The sequence below is a fragment of the Sinocyclocheilus rhinocerous genome, unplaced genomic scaffold (genome assembly GCF_001515625.1).
Source record: "Sinocyclocheilus rhinocerous isolate Xijiao unplaced genomic scaffold, SAMN03320098_v1.1 scaffold877, whole genome shotgun sequence".
Classification (NCBI taxonomy): Eukaryota; Metazoa; Chordata; class Actinopteri; order Cypriniformes; family Cyprinidae; genus Sinocyclocheilus; species Sinocyclocheilus rhinocerous.
In genome coordinates this window covers 622400-644204 of record NW_015662177.1, presented here as the reverse complement: position 1 = coordinate 644204, position 21805 = coordinate 622400, and the positions used below count along the sequence as shown (strand labels likewise).

The 21805-nt window shown below is 37.9% G+C and overlaps 1 protein-coding gene across 4 annotated transcripts in view; it reads right to left on the bottom strand.

Moving 5' to 3' along the window:
* Positions 1-21805, bottom strand: part of LOC107727910 (synergin gamma-like) — a 49751-nt gene that overhangs the window by 13051 nt on the left and 14895 nt on the right. For all 4 annotated transcript variants that reach the window (XM_016537944.1, XM_016537947.1, XM_016537945.1 and 1 more), the window contains 9 exons: positions 19813-20058; positions 19593-19729; positions 17834-17949; positions 17486-17548; positions 14758-15717; positions 6337-6870; positions 2715-2878; positions 2493-2546; positions 1043-1139 (listed from right to left, as the gene is read on the bottom strand). In XM_016537944.1, coding sequence (XP_016393430.1) covers positions 1043-1139; positions 2493-2546; positions 2715-2878; positions 6337-6870; positions 14758-15717; positions 17486-17548; positions 17834-17949; positions 19593-19729; positions 19813-20058 — 2371 coding nt within the window. The remainder of the gene's footprint in view (positions 1-1042; positions 1140-2492; positions 2547-2714; positions 2879-6336; positions 6871-14757; positions 15718-17485; positions 17549-17833; positions 17950-19592; positions 19730-19812; positions 20059-21805) is intronic.

Sequence of the window (21805 nt, the reverse complement as noted above, 5' to 3'; positions counted from 1 at the left end):
AGCACACCTCGCTTTTCAGAACAATGAGCTTTGTAAAAATTGACGCGTTTCAGAAAGGCGGGGCATAGAGGAGAAACAATAATGTACAGTATGTGGAAAATAATGTGTTTTTTTAACCTTAAACCGCATAAACACATTTCATTACACCAAATACACAAAATAATGTTCTTTTTAGCAACATCATATGACCCCTTTAATAAAAAAAATTAAAAAAATCAGATTTCAAGTCATCCTTTGGGATGCAAAACTTATGTAATGTTACGCAAAATTGTCTGAAGCGGTGTCCACTAATATACGTTCTTTATCTCTTTTCATACCTGACATTCACCATGTAGTGAACAGTGAATAAATGAATGAGTCAGTTGTTATTGTTATTATTTCCATTTTTCTCTTGGCATCATTACTATAGCAACCAAAGGAAAAGTACTACGGATATTGACAACACTGTATGAACAAATGGATCAGTAAAGACAATGAGTTCTGAAGATCAGATCTGAAATCCAAACTGGATTTGTGTGCTGTGCGACCAGAGCCTGTGTGTGCGTGTTGAGAGAACCAAACAGGAGAAACAATAACCCAGCGGTGCTGTTCCCTGCACACCTCAGTGCTGAATGTCTTTTACACTGAATCCATTAGAGCGGCCCAGAATAGTTGCTCTGCTCTGTAACACTAGCCTTCCCCGGTCAGACCCAGAATTCCCTGCTCAGTCTCCAGTCACAATTGCTAGAGCCGGATCAAAGAGCTTTAACAGTTTGTTTCTACGTAACAACAGCACCCCATGTTCCCCTCCTGCTGGCATGAGCACGTACAGCTCATTAAAGCTGCCCTGTATGAGAGAGTGAGTACAGAAATAGGAAGCAGATAACAAGAACACCTGGCCTGTCTGTTTGACTGAAGACTGCAGGGGCGCATGAGGAGCAGGTATGAATGTGGATGAAGAGATTGTGTGACGGAACTGATCTTGAGTTTTACGGATGTCTGTTATGATGGGTAAAGCTGGTCTCTGACCAGTAAATAAAGTGTGACTGTAGTCTGGTCTCACCCAGCAGGTACTCCATCCCTTGTGCTGATTGGATAACCTCTGTGCACACCGTGGAGCTACTGATGCCATTAAGGGTGTTATTGGCAGTGGTGATGACCTGGAAAAAGAAAAAAAGACAAAGCTGTAAAGTGACCATATTTTTATATAGATTATATTATATTTTTACTTTTAGTCCTAAATTTAATGAATAAATCACAAATAATTTAATATGTCAATATTTTCTGATAGTGGGAAACAAGTAGATCCAGTAGACGTTACAAAGAAAAATAATTTTATGTCCTTATTATTGAACTTACAGTATTATTAGACTATCACTGGCCTACAATCTAGTCTGAACACAAAATAGCATCCTACATGAATTACTTCGAATCGGAAGAGATATTTCACCCAACAATATACATTCTGTCATCATTTATGAATCACCATGTCATTCCAAAACTGAATGACTTCTGTGGAACGTAAAAAAAAAGGATTTTAACAAATGTTTTTATCCATACAATAAAAGTCAATAGGGTCATTGACAATTTAAAATATCTTTTTTCACAGAATAGCCATGAGGACCAGACACAAACCAACACCAAAAACTAGCGGCGGCAAAAGCTAACTGTAGTGTTCTTTCTCGTTGCCTGCCTCTGGGCCAGTTGCACTGGAAAACACTGCAAAGACTGCAGCCAGTGGCCAAATAGCAGTATGTTCTGTGCCTGTGTAAGAAGAAATAACTCCATACCAGCAGGTAGCAGTAGTGAGTATTCATTTAAAAAGGGAAACTGAACCTAGGACTGCAGATGTACAAACAATAAAGCAGCTCTGCCGCTGATTCAACATGCTCAACTGGCCGAAAAGCCACTGATGGAGGCCCGACTAGTGGCAAAGGTGCTGAACACACCACAAAAACAAGATCAACAAACCCTCAAAGATGGCCCGACATTGGCTGACCATTAGCTTGGCATGTCACAGTCTATACGGGTTTGGAGAAGTCAATGATAAAATAATATTTTTTGATGAACTATTCCTTTAAGAAGTAAAAATGTAAACAAATTCTGAAATTTGTATAAAGAATTTTATCGCAATAAAGCGATAAAAGTTGGGTTGCCCCTCCCACAGTGAAATCTCATTGGCCCTAAACCTTACTCTGTGTAAATGTATTTTAAATATCAAATATGTTGTGACTGGCTGTGACTGCGCATTAACAAACAGGCAGATTTTGCTACTATATCGTCAACATCTTTTATGATTGTGAAATGAGTAACAACGGCCCTGCTGAAAAAACAAGCAACTGCTGAATCAAAGATCTGGTTGCAGCAGTTCTTAAGTGATTAGATCACACTTTTATGGTAGTTTTGGTATCGTGTGTTTATAATATGACACTTCTAAGACTATTAATAGACTAATACAGTTTTAAAGTGGATGCCAAGCTCTATATGAATATGTGAGTGGAGGTATGTGTTACCTGCAGAGCGCTCTCCAAACACCTCTGCCATTCGTACGCGTATCGCTCACTCTCCTGCCACAAGTGTTTGGAGAGACAGTGGGAGAAAAAAAGTAAAAGATGAAACAGAATGAGAGCTTTATTCACTGAGAAATCTCAGCCTGTATTCAACAAGGAGAACCTGTCTGTGTGCTCAAAAGACAACATATGTACCAGAGAGAACCGAGAGAGCGAGTGACTGACCTCCACCTCTCCTGTGAGGTCCTTGTACTTGTCGCGGATGATCGGCAGTGCAGGTTTTTCATTTAGGGTGTTGGATCTGTCTCTGAAGGGCTGCTCAGGGGCAGGAGAAGGGATGGACCGTACAATTTCTTTCTCTCCCAGACTGTGACTACGCTTATGGGAACCTTTGCACAAACAAATGGGCCAATGATAAATGGGAGTGACCATGTTAAATAGGGCTGCACGACTAATCGAATGCGATTGTCATGCGCATCTTGTCAGTAAAGCCGGTTCTGTGATTAGTAGTAAATCTCCAGCACGTGCAGCATTTACTACACAGAGCCATAGTTCACTGACAAGCTACGCAAAATCGCGTTCATAATCGCAGACGATTTATTCGCGCGATAATGAAATCGAAGAAATAGTTCTGCGATTATGAAAGCTGTTTGCGTAGCTTGTCAGTGAACTACGGCTCTGTGTAGTAAATGCTGCTCCATCTGAAAGCACGTGAAAATACCACATTTAATAACGTTTATACTCCAAACTCACTTCATACAGTAAGTCGAGTGTTTGAAATAAATCCTTCTGTGAGATGATGTGGATTCTTACACAGAATAAGGCACGCAACATATTTCATAGTATTCTAAGCAGTGATGAAGGCTATGTCGATTAGCACTGCATTATTATATACTTTATTATAATAAAAATTATAATAAGACGAACTCAGATAAACCATATATTGTCGTAGACGTGTCTTTGTTAGTCACGTTGAATCAATGAAAGCAGTTAAATCTTCTGTTTATTCAACAACCGCTACAGGGATTTCCTGGGTTTCTTCTGCGAGGCGTATTTGGAGTTTCAGCGCGAGAGCGCCCTCTGGCCTTCGGATGGAGATTTACTGCTGATCACAGAACCGTGCTTCACTGAAAAATACGCATGACAATCGCGGCTTCTGCTTAATCGCGATTTATCGCCTTAGTGATTTAATTTCGATTAATTGTGTAGCCCTAATGTTAAAGAAAATGAAACATCTAGTTTAAAACATGTGACAAGTTCTTAGGCACATGCTCTTCATATTTATGTTTTTTTAATATTTTCAAGAAAGTTCAAATTTAATGACTGTTAAACAATGTAGTGTAACTACCAAGTAATAACATTTTTCTTACACCTTGAAAACATGTAAGAAATATAGTTTTAAAATACATTAACCCAAGGTAAAAAAAAAAAAAAAAGTATTTACAAATGTCATCAACAGTATTCTTATTGTTAACTAAAACTAAAAAATAATTTAAATTGTTTTCAGTAACTTAAATTAGAAATGAAATAAAATAAAATAAACCAATACTACCTAAACAATTTTGAGATAGAAAAAATACAAAGATAAACAGTAGAAATGTTGCCTTGGCAACTAACTGTAATAAGTTGGAAGTACTAAAATTTTACATCACAATCCAAAAACATGGTGATGTGAGAAAGGGGATGACACATCTTACCCCACTACTCACTCTATATTTAATGTATGAGTTTAATTGTTGATCCTGCTGTATAATTAAAACTTTGCAAAGCACTCAAATTGTCGTCGCTAATCCACGTGGGGCCACAACACAAACCACAAACACCTAATTTGCAACAGATGATAATTATGTGCAAAAGAGCAGCATAGTAATACAGGCATGCATTATTCATCAGGCACACAGTCAAACTGGCACAAACACATGCCATGCACACATAAGCAAGGAGATGGACAGCGGCACGACAAACTCATAAGACGCAGCGACAGGTAATCACACCCCCGCTGGGAAGCACATGAGTCTCTGCATGATTTCAGGCGCTAATCCAAACCTGCACGAACCCCACTCCTCAGGTTAACTGTCTGATAGGAGGCCGGCAGAGGAGTAAACCCTCTTTTGTTTGAACAAATTAAATTTAGTGGATGTGGGTGGGGATCAATAAGAGGCAAATAAGCTTTTATGTTATTAAGTGCTAATGCATTATGGGGGAACGAGGATGAAAAAGCAAAGGGGGACAGTGATGAGGGATTTGGGTGGCAGTGTTTATCTATTGACGTTATGTGCTTCAGACGCCACTCTGCCATCTGTTGACTTTCAGAGAGAATGCAGCTGTGGACATGCACTGGATCCAATGCACTCATTCACTAATAATGGCGTGGATTATTTTGCATTCGAGTCCTGATCACGAAAAAAAATTCCACCTAATGTACAACACGTGCATATGCACATTCATTGGTTGCTAATGCTAATGGATTTGGAGTATTGTAAATAAGCGACCAAGGTTAGTTATTTGCATAAGTATGCCCAAGTAATTTGCATAAAATGGAGTTTCTACACAAACTTTCGTCAATCTCAGCAAATATATGGTGCTCTGTACATAAGCGTATCTGCATTATTACACTGAGAAACTTTTGACGCTTGAGCTATAATGCAACTTTTCTTACTTTTCCACTGTATATGACATTTTTTAGATCAAATATCTATGTATAAAATTTAAGGCCTCCCATGAATTTTGCGTAAACTTTTGGTTTAGTTCAGGGGTCGGCAACCTTTTCGGCATGACGTGCCATTTTTTATTTTTCTGGTTAACCACTGTGCCAGTGGTTTTTAGTACAAAAGTTATTGGTGAAAAGTTATTTGTGGAAACCTTCAAATTTGTGTGCACACAGTGAAAGAGACCCACTTCTGTTAATATCGGAGCGTATCTGGGAGTTATTGGTGAATTATGATTTGTTCGCAAACATTCATTCTCCGATTTCATGCAAAAATGTGTGCATTCGCACACTTGGTGAATGAGACCCCACTGGCTGTTAATATTTGAGTGTTATTGGTTCATCATGATTTCGGAAAATGTTCATATTCAGATTTCACATACAAATTTGTACATATTCACATAGTGAATGAGACCCATTGTCCATTAATATCTAAACATAAAATAAATGCAAATAGTTATTGAAGTTATTGGTGAATCATGATTTGCTCGTGAAAACGTTCATACAGATTTCACGCACACATTTGAAAGTGTGTTTTAGTGAATGAGACCCATTGTCTTAATATTTGAGCATAGAATATTGTGATCATGATTTCTTCGTGAAAACATGCACAGATTTCACACATATTTGTGAATATACACTTAGTAAATGAGATGCATTTTGTGTTAATATTTGAGCATTACTGGTGAATCATGGTATGTTCATGAAGTCGTCTGTATTCAGATTTCACACGTAAATTTGTGCGTACACACACTTAGTGAATGAGACCCACTGTGTTAGAATGAGCCGTTTTAGGTAGGCATGGCTGACTCTTAACTTTTATAAAGAATATCTTTATATTTGAATATTTGAGCATACAATATTGCGATGGGAGTTATTGGTGAATCATGATTGGTTTGTGAAAACATTTATACGCAGATTTCGCTCTCAAATTTGTGCATACACGCTTAGTGAATGAGACGCAGTGTCTGCTAATATTTGAGCATAAAATATTTTACTGGGACTTACTGGCAAATCCTTATTTGTTTGTGAAAATGTTCGTATGCAGATTTCACACACAGATTTGTGCCTATTCACACTTAGTGAATGAGACCCATTTTCTGTTAATATCTAAGCATTAAATATTGCAATGACACTTACCCTGCACAGACAAATCAAAGGTGGCAAGTTCGTTCTTGATCATCTCTTCACTGGATTTCACTTTGGCCTGTGTGCTGGCTTTCAAGAAGTCTGACTTGCCAAATTTGGGCTTGTCACCTTGGAAGGCTTTAAACTCATCGGTCAATTCACCTTGGTTGCCCTCTGCTTCACTGGTTCCAGGAGGGGAGTCGGATTTCTCCGAAACTGTGCTGGCAAAGTCGCCAAAGTCATCGTCGTCGTCTTGACCGGCCTGCTCAATGGAGCCAAAGTCAGCGAAGGCTTCGAACCGGCTTTCGGTGGTGGAGCCACCATCTTCGATTGGGAAGGTGGTCACCTTGGCAACCGTGGTGTGGGTGATGTTCTCCGAGCTCCCGAAAGATGTCTCTTTCTTCTGGACAACAGCTGAAGACGGCAGTCCTCCCTGGAGCTTCTTATTTTGACCAGATGAGAGATCTTCCTTGTCGGACCAGTCGTAGCTGCCAAGACCGCTGACGGCGGATGTGCCAAAGGGGTCAAATTTCAAATCATCAGACTCTGTAATGACAACATAGGACATCCCATTCAAAAAATTTATAATTTAGGTCTTAGTGCTGTAACAACTGTACTACTTTTGTTATAGTGCCTTTTTACAATTGAGTTTTTTTTGTTGTTGTTGTAGTAAGAATATTCTGGGTTCAATAAAAATTTAGCTATACTGACAGCATCTGTAGTTAAAGTAGCATTTTAATTAATACATTTTCAAAAGTCTGTGGAGCAAAACATTCCAGAGGGTTTATATTAATTCTGTATAAAAAGGCATATTTGAGTTGTCAAGTTATATATGAATTACCCATTCAGTGGTGGGACTACTGTTCTAGGCTGATAAATTTCTAATTGTTAGTTTAATTCTTTCTAATGCAGTGGTTCTCAACCAGGAAGCTGGGGCCCACTAGGGCGTCTCAAGATGAAAAATGCATTTAAATTTATATATACATACATATATATAAATTAAATATAATTTTTCTTGTATAATAGTATAATAAAAACAATAAATAAAAATAAAAATAATGTATATATATATATTTGTTTTTTTTTTATTGAAGAACATGCAGTTCTTAAAACTTCTGAAATCACAAAATAAATAATGGTTAATTAATTATATATAGCCCAGTTTCTGTTAATAATAATAATAATAATAATAATAATAATAAACGTTTGAAAAAAAAAAAAAAACACAGCTCTGACAATGACAATAGAAATACTGGAAATTAGATATATTGGAGAACTTTTGAATATTGTATTGAACAACGGGGCTTGAGAACCACTGATCTAAAACCCCTTTTTGATACCATTGCGCATATCATGTGAAACTTACCATGTTTACCAGCTTTACATGGTCAGCAGCCAAAAGACTGGATTAAAACTGCATCATTGAGAATTATTGACTTTGTAACGCTAGTTTCATGTTAAAGTATGTGAACATTTTGTGGCTATATTTCTGAAATGTGTATTTTAATATTTTACTAGAAGAACTTAAAGCAGAATTGGGCAAAGGGTCACTGGGCCTCCTAGTTGCATCTAAACTCGATTATACTTTTAGCTGGTTACCCTGTTTATTCTTATTTGTTTAATAAAAAATAAATACATTAAATCAACAAATACACAAGACTGTGCTGTTTTTGTATGTACATTTAGAAATGGTTTAAAATCCATCGACGTGACCGGGGTCATTTTTTCTATTAGTCTATTATTGATGGTATGGATCAGGATGACTCAGTCTGTCACTATGTGTCTCAAGTGCTCCTTGCTCATGATGAATTATTCCTGATATTGTCATATGATGAAGCCTTGGTTCATTAACTCGACACTTCTGGCACAAAGCCATTCTAATGATTCCTGAGTCCTTATCTACATCCAGAAGTCATTCTGAGTCCGGGAGGAAACACTCAACTTATTATTGACTAGACTGGATGAGTGACATCTGCATGTGTGGATTGATTAATGCTTTTCAGATTTGTTACAAGAAGTAGAACCTCATTTTGAAGGTCAAAATGGCTATGTCAGTTATTCTGCACCTTTCATTTCTCTAAAAAGAATCACTGTTTTGACTGAAAATCACAACTGGGCTGTGACTCACCAAGAGATACAATTTTCTGCCTTTCAGTGTAGAGTGTTGACGTGCAATCATTCACACTCTCATACAATCAACCACACCGAAAGACTGACAAAAGATCTGCAGCGATGCATTGGTCTGCGCTCTTTTAAGCCAGTGGTTCTCAAACCGCTCCATGAAGTACCCCCCAGCACTGCACATTTTGTATGTCTCCCTATATCTGACACACCCACTTCAGGTCTTGCAGTCTCCACTAATGAGCTGATGAGTTGAATCAGGTGTGATAGATGAGGGAGACATACAAAATGTGCAGGGCTGGGGGTACTCCAGGACAGGTTTGAGAACCACTGTTTTAAGCTACTGCATAAACTTACCTCAAATACAGATTAATTTATTATTATTTATAAATGAGGAACTGGCTTAATTTGGAAGTCATAATGTTTATAATTAAAAATAAATATGATTAATTCACATATGCATCAAAACACCTACTTCCCTCACAGTTAAGCGGGGCACGACTGTTCGCATAGTCAATCAATTTGTGAAATTGACAAGGACCCGGTGCAGTGTGATAATTCTGATGACTAAATCTGCTTTGGGTGGCAAGATTGAAGGATGGAGAGAGAAATCAAGACGGCACGCATGTCTGCTGTACCATTATTCATATTTATTACGACAACATTGGCAGAGAGAGAAAGAGAGAGACAGAGGTCACAAAATTCCATGAAAGATCGTGTTACAATAGTCTTGCCAAACTAACAATTAAAAAGAGTTTTTTAAAAATTTTTTTTTTTTTTTGCATTTTAGGAATACAAGGGCATGCAAAGTCAGAAAAAGCAGAAGTGAGAAGAAAACGAAAACAGGACAGAAAATCCCAAATCCAGATGCAGAACCCAGCATTGAGAAGGCACATTTACAGATTAAGATTAGATTAGTTCTCATTGATCAAAGACACACTGTAGTCGGACTATAAAAGGAAAAAGCAATGAGAAATAAGGGAAAGTGATACAGAACATTTAAGCAAAGGCCAAGGTGATGCTAATATTGGTTTTACGCAGCTTATTACAACCCTTTGAGAACCTGAGAGCTTTTATGGAGAGACTTGTTCTGAGATTTTGTATAATATAACTTCAAATGAGGGCTGCACAATTAAAAAAACTAATTTGAGATTACATTTAGGCAATTGTGAAAAGGGTCAGTTAAAGCATTTAATTTGCGTCTACAAGTATTGAACATTGTGACCAATTAGAGATGTCCAAATGAATGGAAAGGGGAATCAGCATTAAATGAGTCACAATACAATAATAAATATAATTAGTCACAGAATTCATAATAGCGATCTCAATATTAAGTTAAATGATTGACAGAGGTTTTTGTCATAATCGTGCAGCCTACTTCAATCCAAAACTAATTCTGCTAAATCAACCAGGGTTTGAATCGCTCTATTAGGTGCTCAAAGGGTTAAAAGAAACCAGCGAAATCTATCCTAGAGCATTTACTGGTTTGAGTGACAGGCAAAGAACGACAAAAAGAGACAGTACCCTTTTTCTCTCGCCATCCTGTTCATCTCGGTTGGAGCTATTTTTGACCCACACAAGTCAAAAAGGTAACAATTTCATATCACGGCAAGCAGTATTCTCTTCATAAATACAAATAATACGCTTTCTGGCATAAATGCTTCAACACAATCAGCAGTACTAATCAAGTCTATCTATATTCAAAATAAATAAGGGTTTATTTTCCTGTAATAAAAATACACTATTAAATTTGCATGTATACATTTCCATTCTTGATAAAAACAACCTATTTTGTAAATATGCCAGAAACATGGACTAATCCTAATTGTTTAATGCGTGTAAATACTTGTCAATTTCACAAATTGAAGGCTGGCACATACTGGAGCACAGAAAAGCAAAGTTGAAAAGAGTTCCTCTTTCAGTGTGGTCTACGAGAGCAGACGTAACGCAACAAACCTGAAACAAAGTCACCTTTACAAGAAAAAAAAGATACTCTAAGATGGTTAGCTACACATCCAGGGGCGTAGTGTAAATGTTAGGAAACCCAACACTCTCAACCTGCTACAATATTTATGCTTGGACTCTAGAGGTGTCCAGTAACTGAATTAGAAGCATTTTATATAAGATGTAATTAGAACAGTGTTTGACAAGGTTTAGGTAATGCTAGTATTCACTGAAGTTACTATGAAAAGAAGGCAGTCGGAGAGGATGCCATGTTTAGCATGACGTAAATGAAAATGAGACAGTGAGGGATGGAATTACAGTTCATTAAATGTTGTATTCTTATATCTGGTTGCTGAACTTTCAGCGAACAAGAGAGTGAAAACTGGAGAGGACCAACATGTCTTAAAACATGGGTTGTGAAAATGAAAGGGATGCACCAATATTACAATTCTGCTTGATATGATGACTGACATACTGATAATTATTTTAATGCTAGACAATAGTTTCAAAAAACAATTATTATCCAATAATAAAATGATATATTATTATTCTAAAATAAATTGAAAATAAAATACTACAATCAGTTGCTTTAAATACCACAAGTATTTAAACACAAAATTATAATGTACAATGTACAGAGCAATTCATCATCAAGACTTTTCAGTGTTACTAAATTATTAGTATTTTTAAAGACTAACTTTAAAGGGAAGGTTCAACCAAAAAAGAAAATTCTGTCATAATTTACTCACCCACAAGGTGTTCCAAATATAATTAAGTTCAACTTCTTCAAATAGGTTCAACTTCGTATTCTTATCTTATAAAAAATAGTTCAAATAAGAAGATATTTTGAAGAAAGTTGGGAAACAAACAGTTGACAGAAAGAAATACTATTAATGTCAATGGCTACCATCAACTGTTTGGTTACCAACATTGAGAATTTTCATTTTTAGGTTAAAGGCACAATATGTAAGATTTTTTTATTAAAATATCCAAAAACCACTAGAACAGGGTTATATATTTTGCTGACTTTGCTAACAAAATGGAGGCAGATCTGAATGCCAGTTTGCAGTTGTTAGTGGTGGGGGATTTCTCTCTGGATTCACAGCCGACACCCAAGCATGAATAAAAGTTTTATTTATTAAAGATGACGACGACGATCAACGGCACAAAACATGCCTAAACAGCGCGCGTGCGAGAGAGAGAGAGACTGCCTGAATGACTGAGCGCGTCCTCCATCAGGTTAAGTCATATTCATAAAAAAAATTAGTTTGCGATGTCCTAAGAGTAATGCTGTCGTAATGTCCTAATATCTTTTCAATATTTAGGGGTAACGTACTCCCTCATGACTGGTGTCAGTGCATCAGCTTCAGCTTTTCCCCCTGTCGTTTATCCCAGCGTTTAGCCCTCACGTCACTAGCGCCGCCCTTGCGCCATAGCTCGTGACCGGAAGAGAAGATGAGTCGTTTTGAGGGGGAGGGGAGGTTAACGTTTTAACGTAAAAGATTACGAGGGCACATGAATTTTAAAAAAATAATGAAGTGCACGGATAAATTATTTATAATAAACACTACAGTATGCCTTTGTCTATTTTTTTATTTTGAATATGCGCCCTCTAGCGGCGAAAATTACATATTGTGCCTTTAACTATCCCTTAAGTGAGCTGTAGATGAAAGCAAAGGTAGACAATTAAATATCCAATAATGGCTGACTCTGATAAGCAAAAAAATAAAAAAAAATTTAAAAATCATAATACCGCCCGATAACTGATATACCGTCATATCTGCAAATAGACGTAACCTAAGACCTTTAAAGTATATAACATACTGATCAAACTACTTCCATCCCTCACAATCCCTCTCATTTCGTTCACATCAAACTAAACATGGCATCTACTCTGGCTAAAGTCTATTGCTGCATTTATTTCATGTTAGAATTAGCATCAATATTACCACCTTTACTTGTTTTTGACAAGAAAAAAAAAAAAAATCATTAAATTTCCAACTTGACATGACAGGTTTGACAAATGTATTAACTCAAACTTGTCGTGTCCAGTTGGAAATGTTTTTATTAGTTAAAACGTGCACCTAGTGAGAATCTCGTCGCAATTCTGACCATGCATGGCAGTAGCAACAATCAGTTGTGGTGCATATTATTTTCAGGTCTGGTTGTTGGCTCTGGTGAGACCACACAAGTGTATGGGAACTCTTCCTACTGTGCTTCCTCAACGCCAACCAGTTTGCGCACACGAGGGCTGATAAGATGCCTGACGCTGACTGAATGAAATATTGTGACTGTGTTCTCACCCTGATACATGATGAAGATGAATGATAATAAAGTGAACACAAGCACACACATTTGTGGGATGCTTTTCATGCAGAACAGATAACATGAGAAGCAGAGAATGAGTGTAAATAAATGGTGACTAACGTTAGTAAAAGATTACAAACAGGCCCATCAAGAGCTCTTGGGGGTCATTGAGGCCTCTAAGGAGAAGGTCTCACTAACTTGGCGCCCAATGTGCTCTCCGATTTCTCAGCGTGGACTGGTATCTGATGCACGTAGTATGCAGCTCAAGTACAGGGCAGCCGGTTCATGCGTGTGTGATATGACTCGGGTTAAATAAGGTAGTGCTTTGTATTTTTTGCTAATGTTTGCACTGAGGCACGGCACCAAGGATTCTCCATGCACATGCAACACGGATAACCATCACATGAACGGACTATATTAACTACAACACCTGTTGTTTATATCAAGAGAGGCCATTATATGACTTGATATGAAGGTGGAATTGTAGATCAGATAAAGGAAAGAAATGTCAAGATCATTTATCATGCTTAGACAAATCTAGTCGCCTGCACTGGAAAAACAGCCAAGACTTCAGCGTCATTAGCATTTTAATCTGGCTGTTTATATATTCCATCTGTAATTCTGATGAGTGCAAAATGGCTCAGAGTCAAAAATCTGAACGAATGTAAAGTCAGACGTGTCATGTTGGCAGAATTTAAATTAATATTGCCATCTTGAGCAAAAATATTCTGTCTTTCTCATAATCATCTAATCACAGATTTGAATGTGAATATTATCAAGTCAAATGTGATCATTATAAAGTTTGGCTTTGCACCAAAAATACATTATTTGGCACATCCAAGTCAAATTAGTTTAATTGTCAGTTGTCTGAAATTAAATTTAGTCTAAATGGTAAGATCGGATTTTAAATGCTTTTTTAGGAATTTGGGAAAGGTACATAATGTCAATAAAGTTAGATCCGTTAGCTGTGTCCAAATCATTTTCTCTGTTTTTAATTTGCTTTTTTGGGGGGGGATATTTTGTTTCACTTTTAGATTTATTTCCAACATAACGATGTGGCTATGTAGCAAACAGTATGATTTCGGACACAGCATACTATATGCATGAATGTATAAAATATATGAATGTATTCAAACTCATGTTTTAGGCATTACCATAACGCCTTTGTGTTGAGTTCATTATGTCCCAATGTAAGGAATGGACATGAGAAGCCTAATTGGAAGTTTCCGGTCCAAATTTCTTCTCTTTCCACATTATTGTTCCAGCTATTCTCATTCTCTTGGCAATGACACTTAAGTCATTACTCTGGCAAGTGATGTAGATATTACAATGACAACTGAACAAATGGATCTGATTTTATCAGTTGTGAAATGTCAGTGTGGACGGTCAGTCCTGAAAATCGGAGAAATTAATCAGGTACAGCGTGAACAGCTTTTCTGCATTCCACCATTATTACGTGCTGCTTTGGTTTGCGTTTCAGGTACACTGACATAATCAAAGCAAGGGAAACAGGGTAACCAAAGAGAGATGACGTCAATGACAACATGAACAGACGAACGACAGGAGAGAAAACCAAGTCACGAGCTATTAGAATTAAATACTGTATATAAATGTGCTTTCATAACTGCCTGATCACCTGATAACACTTGGAGTTAATAATATCAGGTATTGTGCTGTTAGCAATAATACTAATCTCATGAGATTAAAATTCACAAGCACAAGTTTTGACTGGTAAAAATTCATAATACATAAGCTAATTAAATAAAAATAAATAAATATAAACAACAATAAATACTGTAGGTTTACAATTGTGCATGATTCAACTGGAATTGTATATAACTTGAATGGGAATGACTACATGATATGATGTGTAGCAAGTTTTTGATATGTAACTATATCTCAGCCACACTGAACACACAGACAGTGTTCCAACTGGGCGTCTGATAGGGCGGTTGTTCAGCCTTTGAGAGGCCTGAGTGGTCTGAGCATGTGTGAAAGAGGGAAAGTGGTGACAGACACAGTAGGCCAGACTTCACCAGAGCAAGCGTACTAATTCCTCACCTGCAGCTGGGGGTTGATGAGATGACAAACCAGGGAGATCTAGGGAGCTATCAGACATCACATGCTTCAGGTCTCCACCCATGTCTGACAACTTCATGTCTAGCTGTACTGAGAGCGCATCCTCCGAGTCCTCCTTCCCCACGCTGCTGCCCCCAATGGACGGGAGGTCCAGGGATTTCACAGAGGCAGAGTCCTCTTTGGCCTGCTTGAAGGCGGCCACTTTGTCCACCAGGCTCTTGTCAGATGCGCCCAGCGCAGTACAGAATTTGGACGACTGGAAATCTGCAAAGTCATCATTGTCGCTCTTGATCGACGAAAAGGAGCCCCCGCCACTTTCTTTGTTATCATCATAGGCCAGGCCACATTCTAGGGAAAGCTGCTTGAAGACGTCGTACTTATCAGTGCTGATTTGCTGCCGCTGCGGAGACGTCTCCGCCTGGCCCTCGCTTCCAACGTCTCCAGAGCTGGTCTCGCTTCTCTGATCTCTCGAGCTCCCGAACGCCAAGAAGTCAGCAAAGTCATCCTGAACCGTTGTTCCAGTTCCTCTCCCTACTGTAGAGGTGGTGGGAGCTACGTCGGAGGATGATGATGATGAGCCAAAAAGAGCAAAATCGCCAAAGTCATCACCCCTTACACTGGGAGGTTTCACGACTGAGGGCAATACCAGGGATGGTGGCGCTGAAGGGAACAGACTGCGTTTAGAGTCAGCGGTGGAAGTGGGAGCGGGAGGAGCCACTGTTGTAAAGAGGTCCAGGTCTGCCATATTGAGAGGATTTCTAGGTTGAGTCAGAGAGGCTGGCTGTGAATGGGACAGAGACTGAGAAGAAGAGAAAGGAGGAGGAAAAGTTGGCTGGAACTTGGTCTGGTCTGGTGGGTCTAGTGGAGAGACAGTGTCGGCTGTTTTAAAGTCTGTGAAGCCATCGTCGGCACTGACAGACTTGAAATCAGCAAATCCCTCCCCTGCAGAAAAACAAAAAGAAAACAATTGAAGGGCATGGCGAACTGCATTTCACACCAAAACAACAAAGGACAGAGAGCTGGCACGGCACAATACAGAGTTTGCCTACAAGTTGCCCAAAGCTCCATTTCATGGGCCTAAAAAGAGAAAAACGGATTAGCAATGCTTAACGCAAGCTATGTTTGACTTCTGAACTGAAATAAAAAGGTGGCACAATGAAACTGAAGACGTTTAGTGTGAAAATATAAATCAACCTGACACAGAATATAGCAAATTTACAATCATATTTCAGTCCTAGCACACAAACAACATACACAAAAAAAAACACAATCAGGTTCAACCACAGTCAATCCATTCTTATGTCACTTGTAGTGAAGTGAAAAGTGGTAGACCAATTAATTGGACAATATTTGGCCATTTTTTGACTGGCTCACTTGGCCAATAAGTAAGCTTTGTCTTACAAAATCTACAAACAGCCTAGGGCTGGGTTGTATGACGATATAATATAGTTCTGATATTAAGTATCTATTGCGAGAATATTTCAGTCCTAGCACACAAACAACATACACAAAAAAAAACACAATCAGGTTCAACCACAGTCAATCCATTCTTATGTCACTTGTAGTGAAGTGAAAAGTGGTAGACCAATTAATTTGACAATATTTGGCCATTTTGTGACTGGCTCACTTGGCCAATAAGTAAGCTTTGTCTTACAAAATCTACAAACAGCCTAGGGCTAGGTTGTATGACGATATAATATAGTGCTGACATTAAGTATCTATTGCGAGAGATTTTACTGTATCGTGTATATTATGTTATGTAAATGTATCAGTGCAGTGTAGAACTGCTTAAAATTACTGACACATTCGACTGAAGCATGAAAAATGCACGATAGAGAAAATAAAACGAGGCATGTGCTTGATGTTAAAAAGTGTTATTAAGTGCAATAAGCCACGAAAATAACTATTTGATAATTGCACAACAGCATGCAATCGCGGGATCAGTTATTTTCACAGCATACTGCACTTGAACGCAAATACATACAAAATTGTCAAAATTTCAATTTTGGCAAGCGTTCACGTAAACAGTCAGTTATAATCAGTCTTCAGTGAACTAAACATTAGATTTTTTTTAGTCATATGACCAACCTCTTCAACAGCTTGTTAATGGATAATGGATATTTTATATAAATACTACCTTGTATTGAAATACATTTTAAAACAAATAAGTATTAAATATTGAAAAATAAATTAAATTAAATGAGTATTAAATATTTTGTGAAATAAATTTTAATGTAATTTTACATTACCAATTCCATTTTGCTATGACTAAATATTATTATTATATAACATAATAAATATAGGCAATGTATCATCCATTAGTCACTGTGCCCTCTCAATATAGGCCAATAAAAAAACCATTTTGATCAACCACTTGAAGTGAATGACACACAGATGACAATTTTTTTTCCATTTCAGCTGCAGCCTATATAATGAACCAAAGGTAGAGAGAGAGCAGAACAGAACTACAGGAGTTCTGGAAAAGAGATCACTGCAACCATCGACTTACTGGCTCTCTCAGAGCTGTTGCCACTGGATTCTGCTCTAGTGAGACAGGGACACATACACATGCCTACATCAGTGTATGGAGCCCTTCATCAAACTAAACACACTATAGGCCGGTGCAACTGCATTAAATTGAATCTTTTAAAAGCAGATCTGGGATGTGTACTTGATGTGTTCATGCAGTGTCAGACACGCATCTGCTTACCAACTGGTTTTCTGTCTGAAGGCTGCTCAAGCTCTCGGAAAACACTGTATTTGTCACCTGAATCTGGAACAAAACACAGTAAAACAATGCCTGTGTGTAGAAGCAGTAAAGCGTGCTTTTTAACAAGACCATCATAATGATAGAAGGAGCTGCAGGAAGGTGATAAATAGCAGGATAAATTTATGCAAAACATCTGCGGGCCACACAGTCTTATCTCAAATGCATTTAGACAAGAGAATCAGTCTTGAAAGTTAAACCAATATGACAGCAGTCTTCTGAGAGATCTGCCTTCCTCAAAGGGCTAATGAGGTGTATAGAGCTGAATGGATGTGTTTCTGTGTGTTTTACCTGAGACAGGAGGTGTGGGCTCTGCAGGCTGCTCCACTGACAACTGTTTAAACACTGCGTATTTATCAGAGGAGGAGGATGAAGAACCTGACACTGGAGTCAGCATGGCAGGAACACTGTATGAAGCAGACAAAACGTACACCAGTCAGTCCAAACAGATCAAAGTGCTTTACAAGCTACAAAGAGTTTACAAGCCAAAACATAATATTCAGTTTTGAGATACTTATTTTTGTTCTTTGATGCTCCTAAATGTAGACTAAACACATAAAGCCTGAGACACAATCCTAATTTGCATACTATCCCTGCTATAAAGTAGGCAAAATTAGGATTTAGTGCGTCCAAAATCAAAACAAACTGAAAATAGTATGCCAAAGTTGGCCAGATATACTATACCCAGTTGATTTTCAGTATTTTAAGTTGTAGAAGGATGGTAAGAAATGGGCAATAAGTAAAGTAAATGTAAAATTTTAAAGGTAATAAATTTAGATAGATACTTATATTTACACATTAATGCAAACAGTTTGTGAAAAACGATGTCTGTAATATCAAGACAATTTTGTAACAGTATGTCCCAATACTGAAAAGCATGTACATTACAGTTCAAAAGTTTGGAGTCTGTAAAATTTGAAAATGTTTTTGAAAGAACTGCATTTATTTGATCAAAATTACAGTAAAACAGTAATATTGTGAAATATTATTAACACAGTTTAAAATAAACTTTTATATATGAATATATTTTTCAAAATATAATTTACTCCTGCAACGGCAAAGTTTAATTTTCAGCAGCCATTACTCAAGTCTTCAGTGTCCCATGATCCTTCAGAAATCATTCTAATATGCTGATTTGCTGCTCAAGAAATATTTAGTATTATAAATGTAATATGGAAACAGTGATACATGTTTTTTTTCAGGATTCTTTGATAAATAGAAAGAACGTTTTTAAATAGAAATCTTTTGTAACATTGGAAATGTCTTTACAGTCACTTTTGAACAATTTATTGTATATTTATTTCTTTCAAAAGAAAAAAAAACTACTTTCCCAATCATCTGCAAAGTACATACTTTCAGTGTGTAGTAGAAATATGCAACTTGAAATTCAGCTCAAGGTTTTTACTAAAAGTCTGTTTCTTTCTTCCTCTCCGTCTTGGATCACTTCCCTCATAAGAGATTCCCAGCACAGGAGAAAACCTCTGCTCTCACCCTCACTTCCTGTATTATTCTCAACACTCACTTTCACTGATTTAATTAGCAAGCAATCGGACACATTCAAGCACCAAAATATTCTTCTAAAACAAAGGATCCTTTGTGCTTAGTGAAGCTGATCGACCGGTAAAGGCCGTGGCACTCAGCAAATGTACTTTCCAACCTCTCACTCCCTGCTTGCCATAATTGCCGTCTTTTCCCTGGGAGCATAAAATTGTGCAGATGATAGAAATAAAATGGAATGAGCTTATCAGCTGTCCACTGAAATGGGTTCATTAGAAAAGACGGCGGGGGTTTAACTGTTGCGCCGAGCAGGTTATTACAAGCCATTACAAAGCGGAGAGCGATTCCATGCTCCAGATGAGCAAACCGAGTCTAGAGGAATTAACAAAGCATAAAAACAATATCAGAAACTACTAATGAGAGATGACAGGATGCTGCTTTACGATGCATTTCTACAAGCAGTTTGCATTATATATAAAATACGCTTTCGCAGGCACGTAACAATATGCCATGATGCATATGGGTGTAACTTGACGAAAAGCTGCGCTCATACCCGCTTTGGGATGCCGGCGTCATGCTGGGGAACGCTCCTCCTGTCTCTCCTTGGAAATCTGTGAATGAATCATCTCCAGCGCCGGCTTTGGGGGCTTCCTGGAAGTCCTGGAAATCGTCGTCATCAGCCTTGGTAGTCTAATGCAAGCCAACAGAACAATAAATCAGTTGTGTGACAACAGAGTGAGGTTATTATCTGTAATAAAGTGTCTGACGTTTACCTGAACAGGAGGGAAGTTGGTAATGAAGCTGGCTGGTTGTTGTGCAGGTGGGTTCGGTGTCATGCCCATGACAGGTGGTGCAGCGACCGGCATGGCCATAGACACGGACACGGGTGGCTGGGTCATGATGGGCTGCTGGTGCTGAGGCAGGACAGAAGGGATGGCCATAGCCATGGCGGGTAGATTGGGCACAGGCGGGGAGGGGAACTGACTCAGGATTTCCAGACTCATGACTGTAAGGCCACTCTAGAGAATACAACCACAATATGCAACTTAGACAGAGTGGGTTAGTTAGGGGTAAGTCATTTAAAGTGACTCAAACCAGGTACTGTGAAACAAAAGGCTGGGGTAGTAACCGACCAAGCTATCAATGGAATGATAGGACCAAAGTTTTATCTAGGATCTGTATCAAACAGTCTGACATAAGACTGTTGCTTTTTGTTCATTTAAGATTTCAATGAAATCATATCATAAAGTGGACAAGCAACATTCGTAAATGGCCATAAAAGTCGGTGTACACCTAGCTTTAGGCACAAAATGCAAGTACAGGAACAAACACTTCTAGCTATGCAATCTTGACTCCATGTGTCGTTGCATTGAGTTGTACAACAGGATCAAATGCTTGCAACTTGTTGGCTCTCATAATTTCCACACTTAGAGGGATAGCTCACACAAGAATGAAAACTCTGTCATTTACTCACCCTCATGTCATTACTAATCAATAAGACTTCTCTTTATAGCTTGGATTAAACAACTCAATTCATATGGATTTATTTTACGGTGTCATTTTAACTTTTTTTGAATCTTTCACGTTTTGGTTACCTGGACTTTGAATGGAGAGACCGAAACCACTCAGGTTTAATTTAAAATATCTTAATTTGTGTTTTGAAGATTAACCAAAGTCTCATGGGTTTGGAACGACATGAGGGAGGGGTAAATGACAATTTTCATTTTTGGGTGAACTATCCTTTTAAGTAGATGGATCTGAAAGAGATTTGAACTAAAAGCTTTCAGATACCAGCCCAGATGTTTAACCAGTACACCAGGACTCCACAACTCAAGCCAGTGGCCACAAATTGGGATTGATACTTAAGTCTGCAGGACACTGGCCCTCCAGGACTGGAGTTGAAGAGCCCTGCAGTACACCATACCATCCCATGTTAACCAAATATATTTTAAGAGAAGCTATAAAAGCGAAGCGTTAAAGCAGAATGATAACGTCAATGATAACAAGTAGCACAGATCTTTGAAAGTCGACTGATAAATGCTGATTACTGACAGTCATTAAGCTGAGGTATGAGGCACTGCTATAAACATAAGACACTCAATTAAAGCTGATATTCTCCCTACACATAACAATGATTTAGTGAGCTATTAGACATGAGCGCTTCAACACGCCTCGTGCAGGAACACTGAATTTACGGCATGACTTGTCTTGAATAAAATATGCCTATTTTCCGATGTTTCTCTTTCTTTTTGGCATTATCGCCTGTGTAGACACATTTCATGATGGTAAGTTTAATTTCCTTAATTATAACAATTGCAGCGTTGTTTTTAAACTTGTAGTCAAGCTATAACGTATTTGATATTTATCATGTATGACTGAAATCATGCAGGGATTAAAAATGAATTCTAAGCAAAAACGTTAAGGGTTTTTTTTTTTTTCCTTTCTGGTAGCCTACTAGTTCGGAGGTCTCTTTCAGCCCGTTTTAAACAAAATAAAAATAACTGCTTTATTTAATTAGAAGCAGGGTAATTTAAATTTCATTTTTATATTGTAATTTTTATCATTTTTATTTTATTAATCAAAATACAACGCCCACAATATAATATTCAGTGTTGGGCTGCCGAAACTCCGAACGCGAGCATGTTGAGGGGTGAGTGGAGAAGCCTACTAATGTCTTCATCTGTTTGCCACAAAACTTTATAGTTTTGTTGCAAATGAATTAAGAATTTATAGTGCTATATCTCAGCTTAATTAAACATAATTATA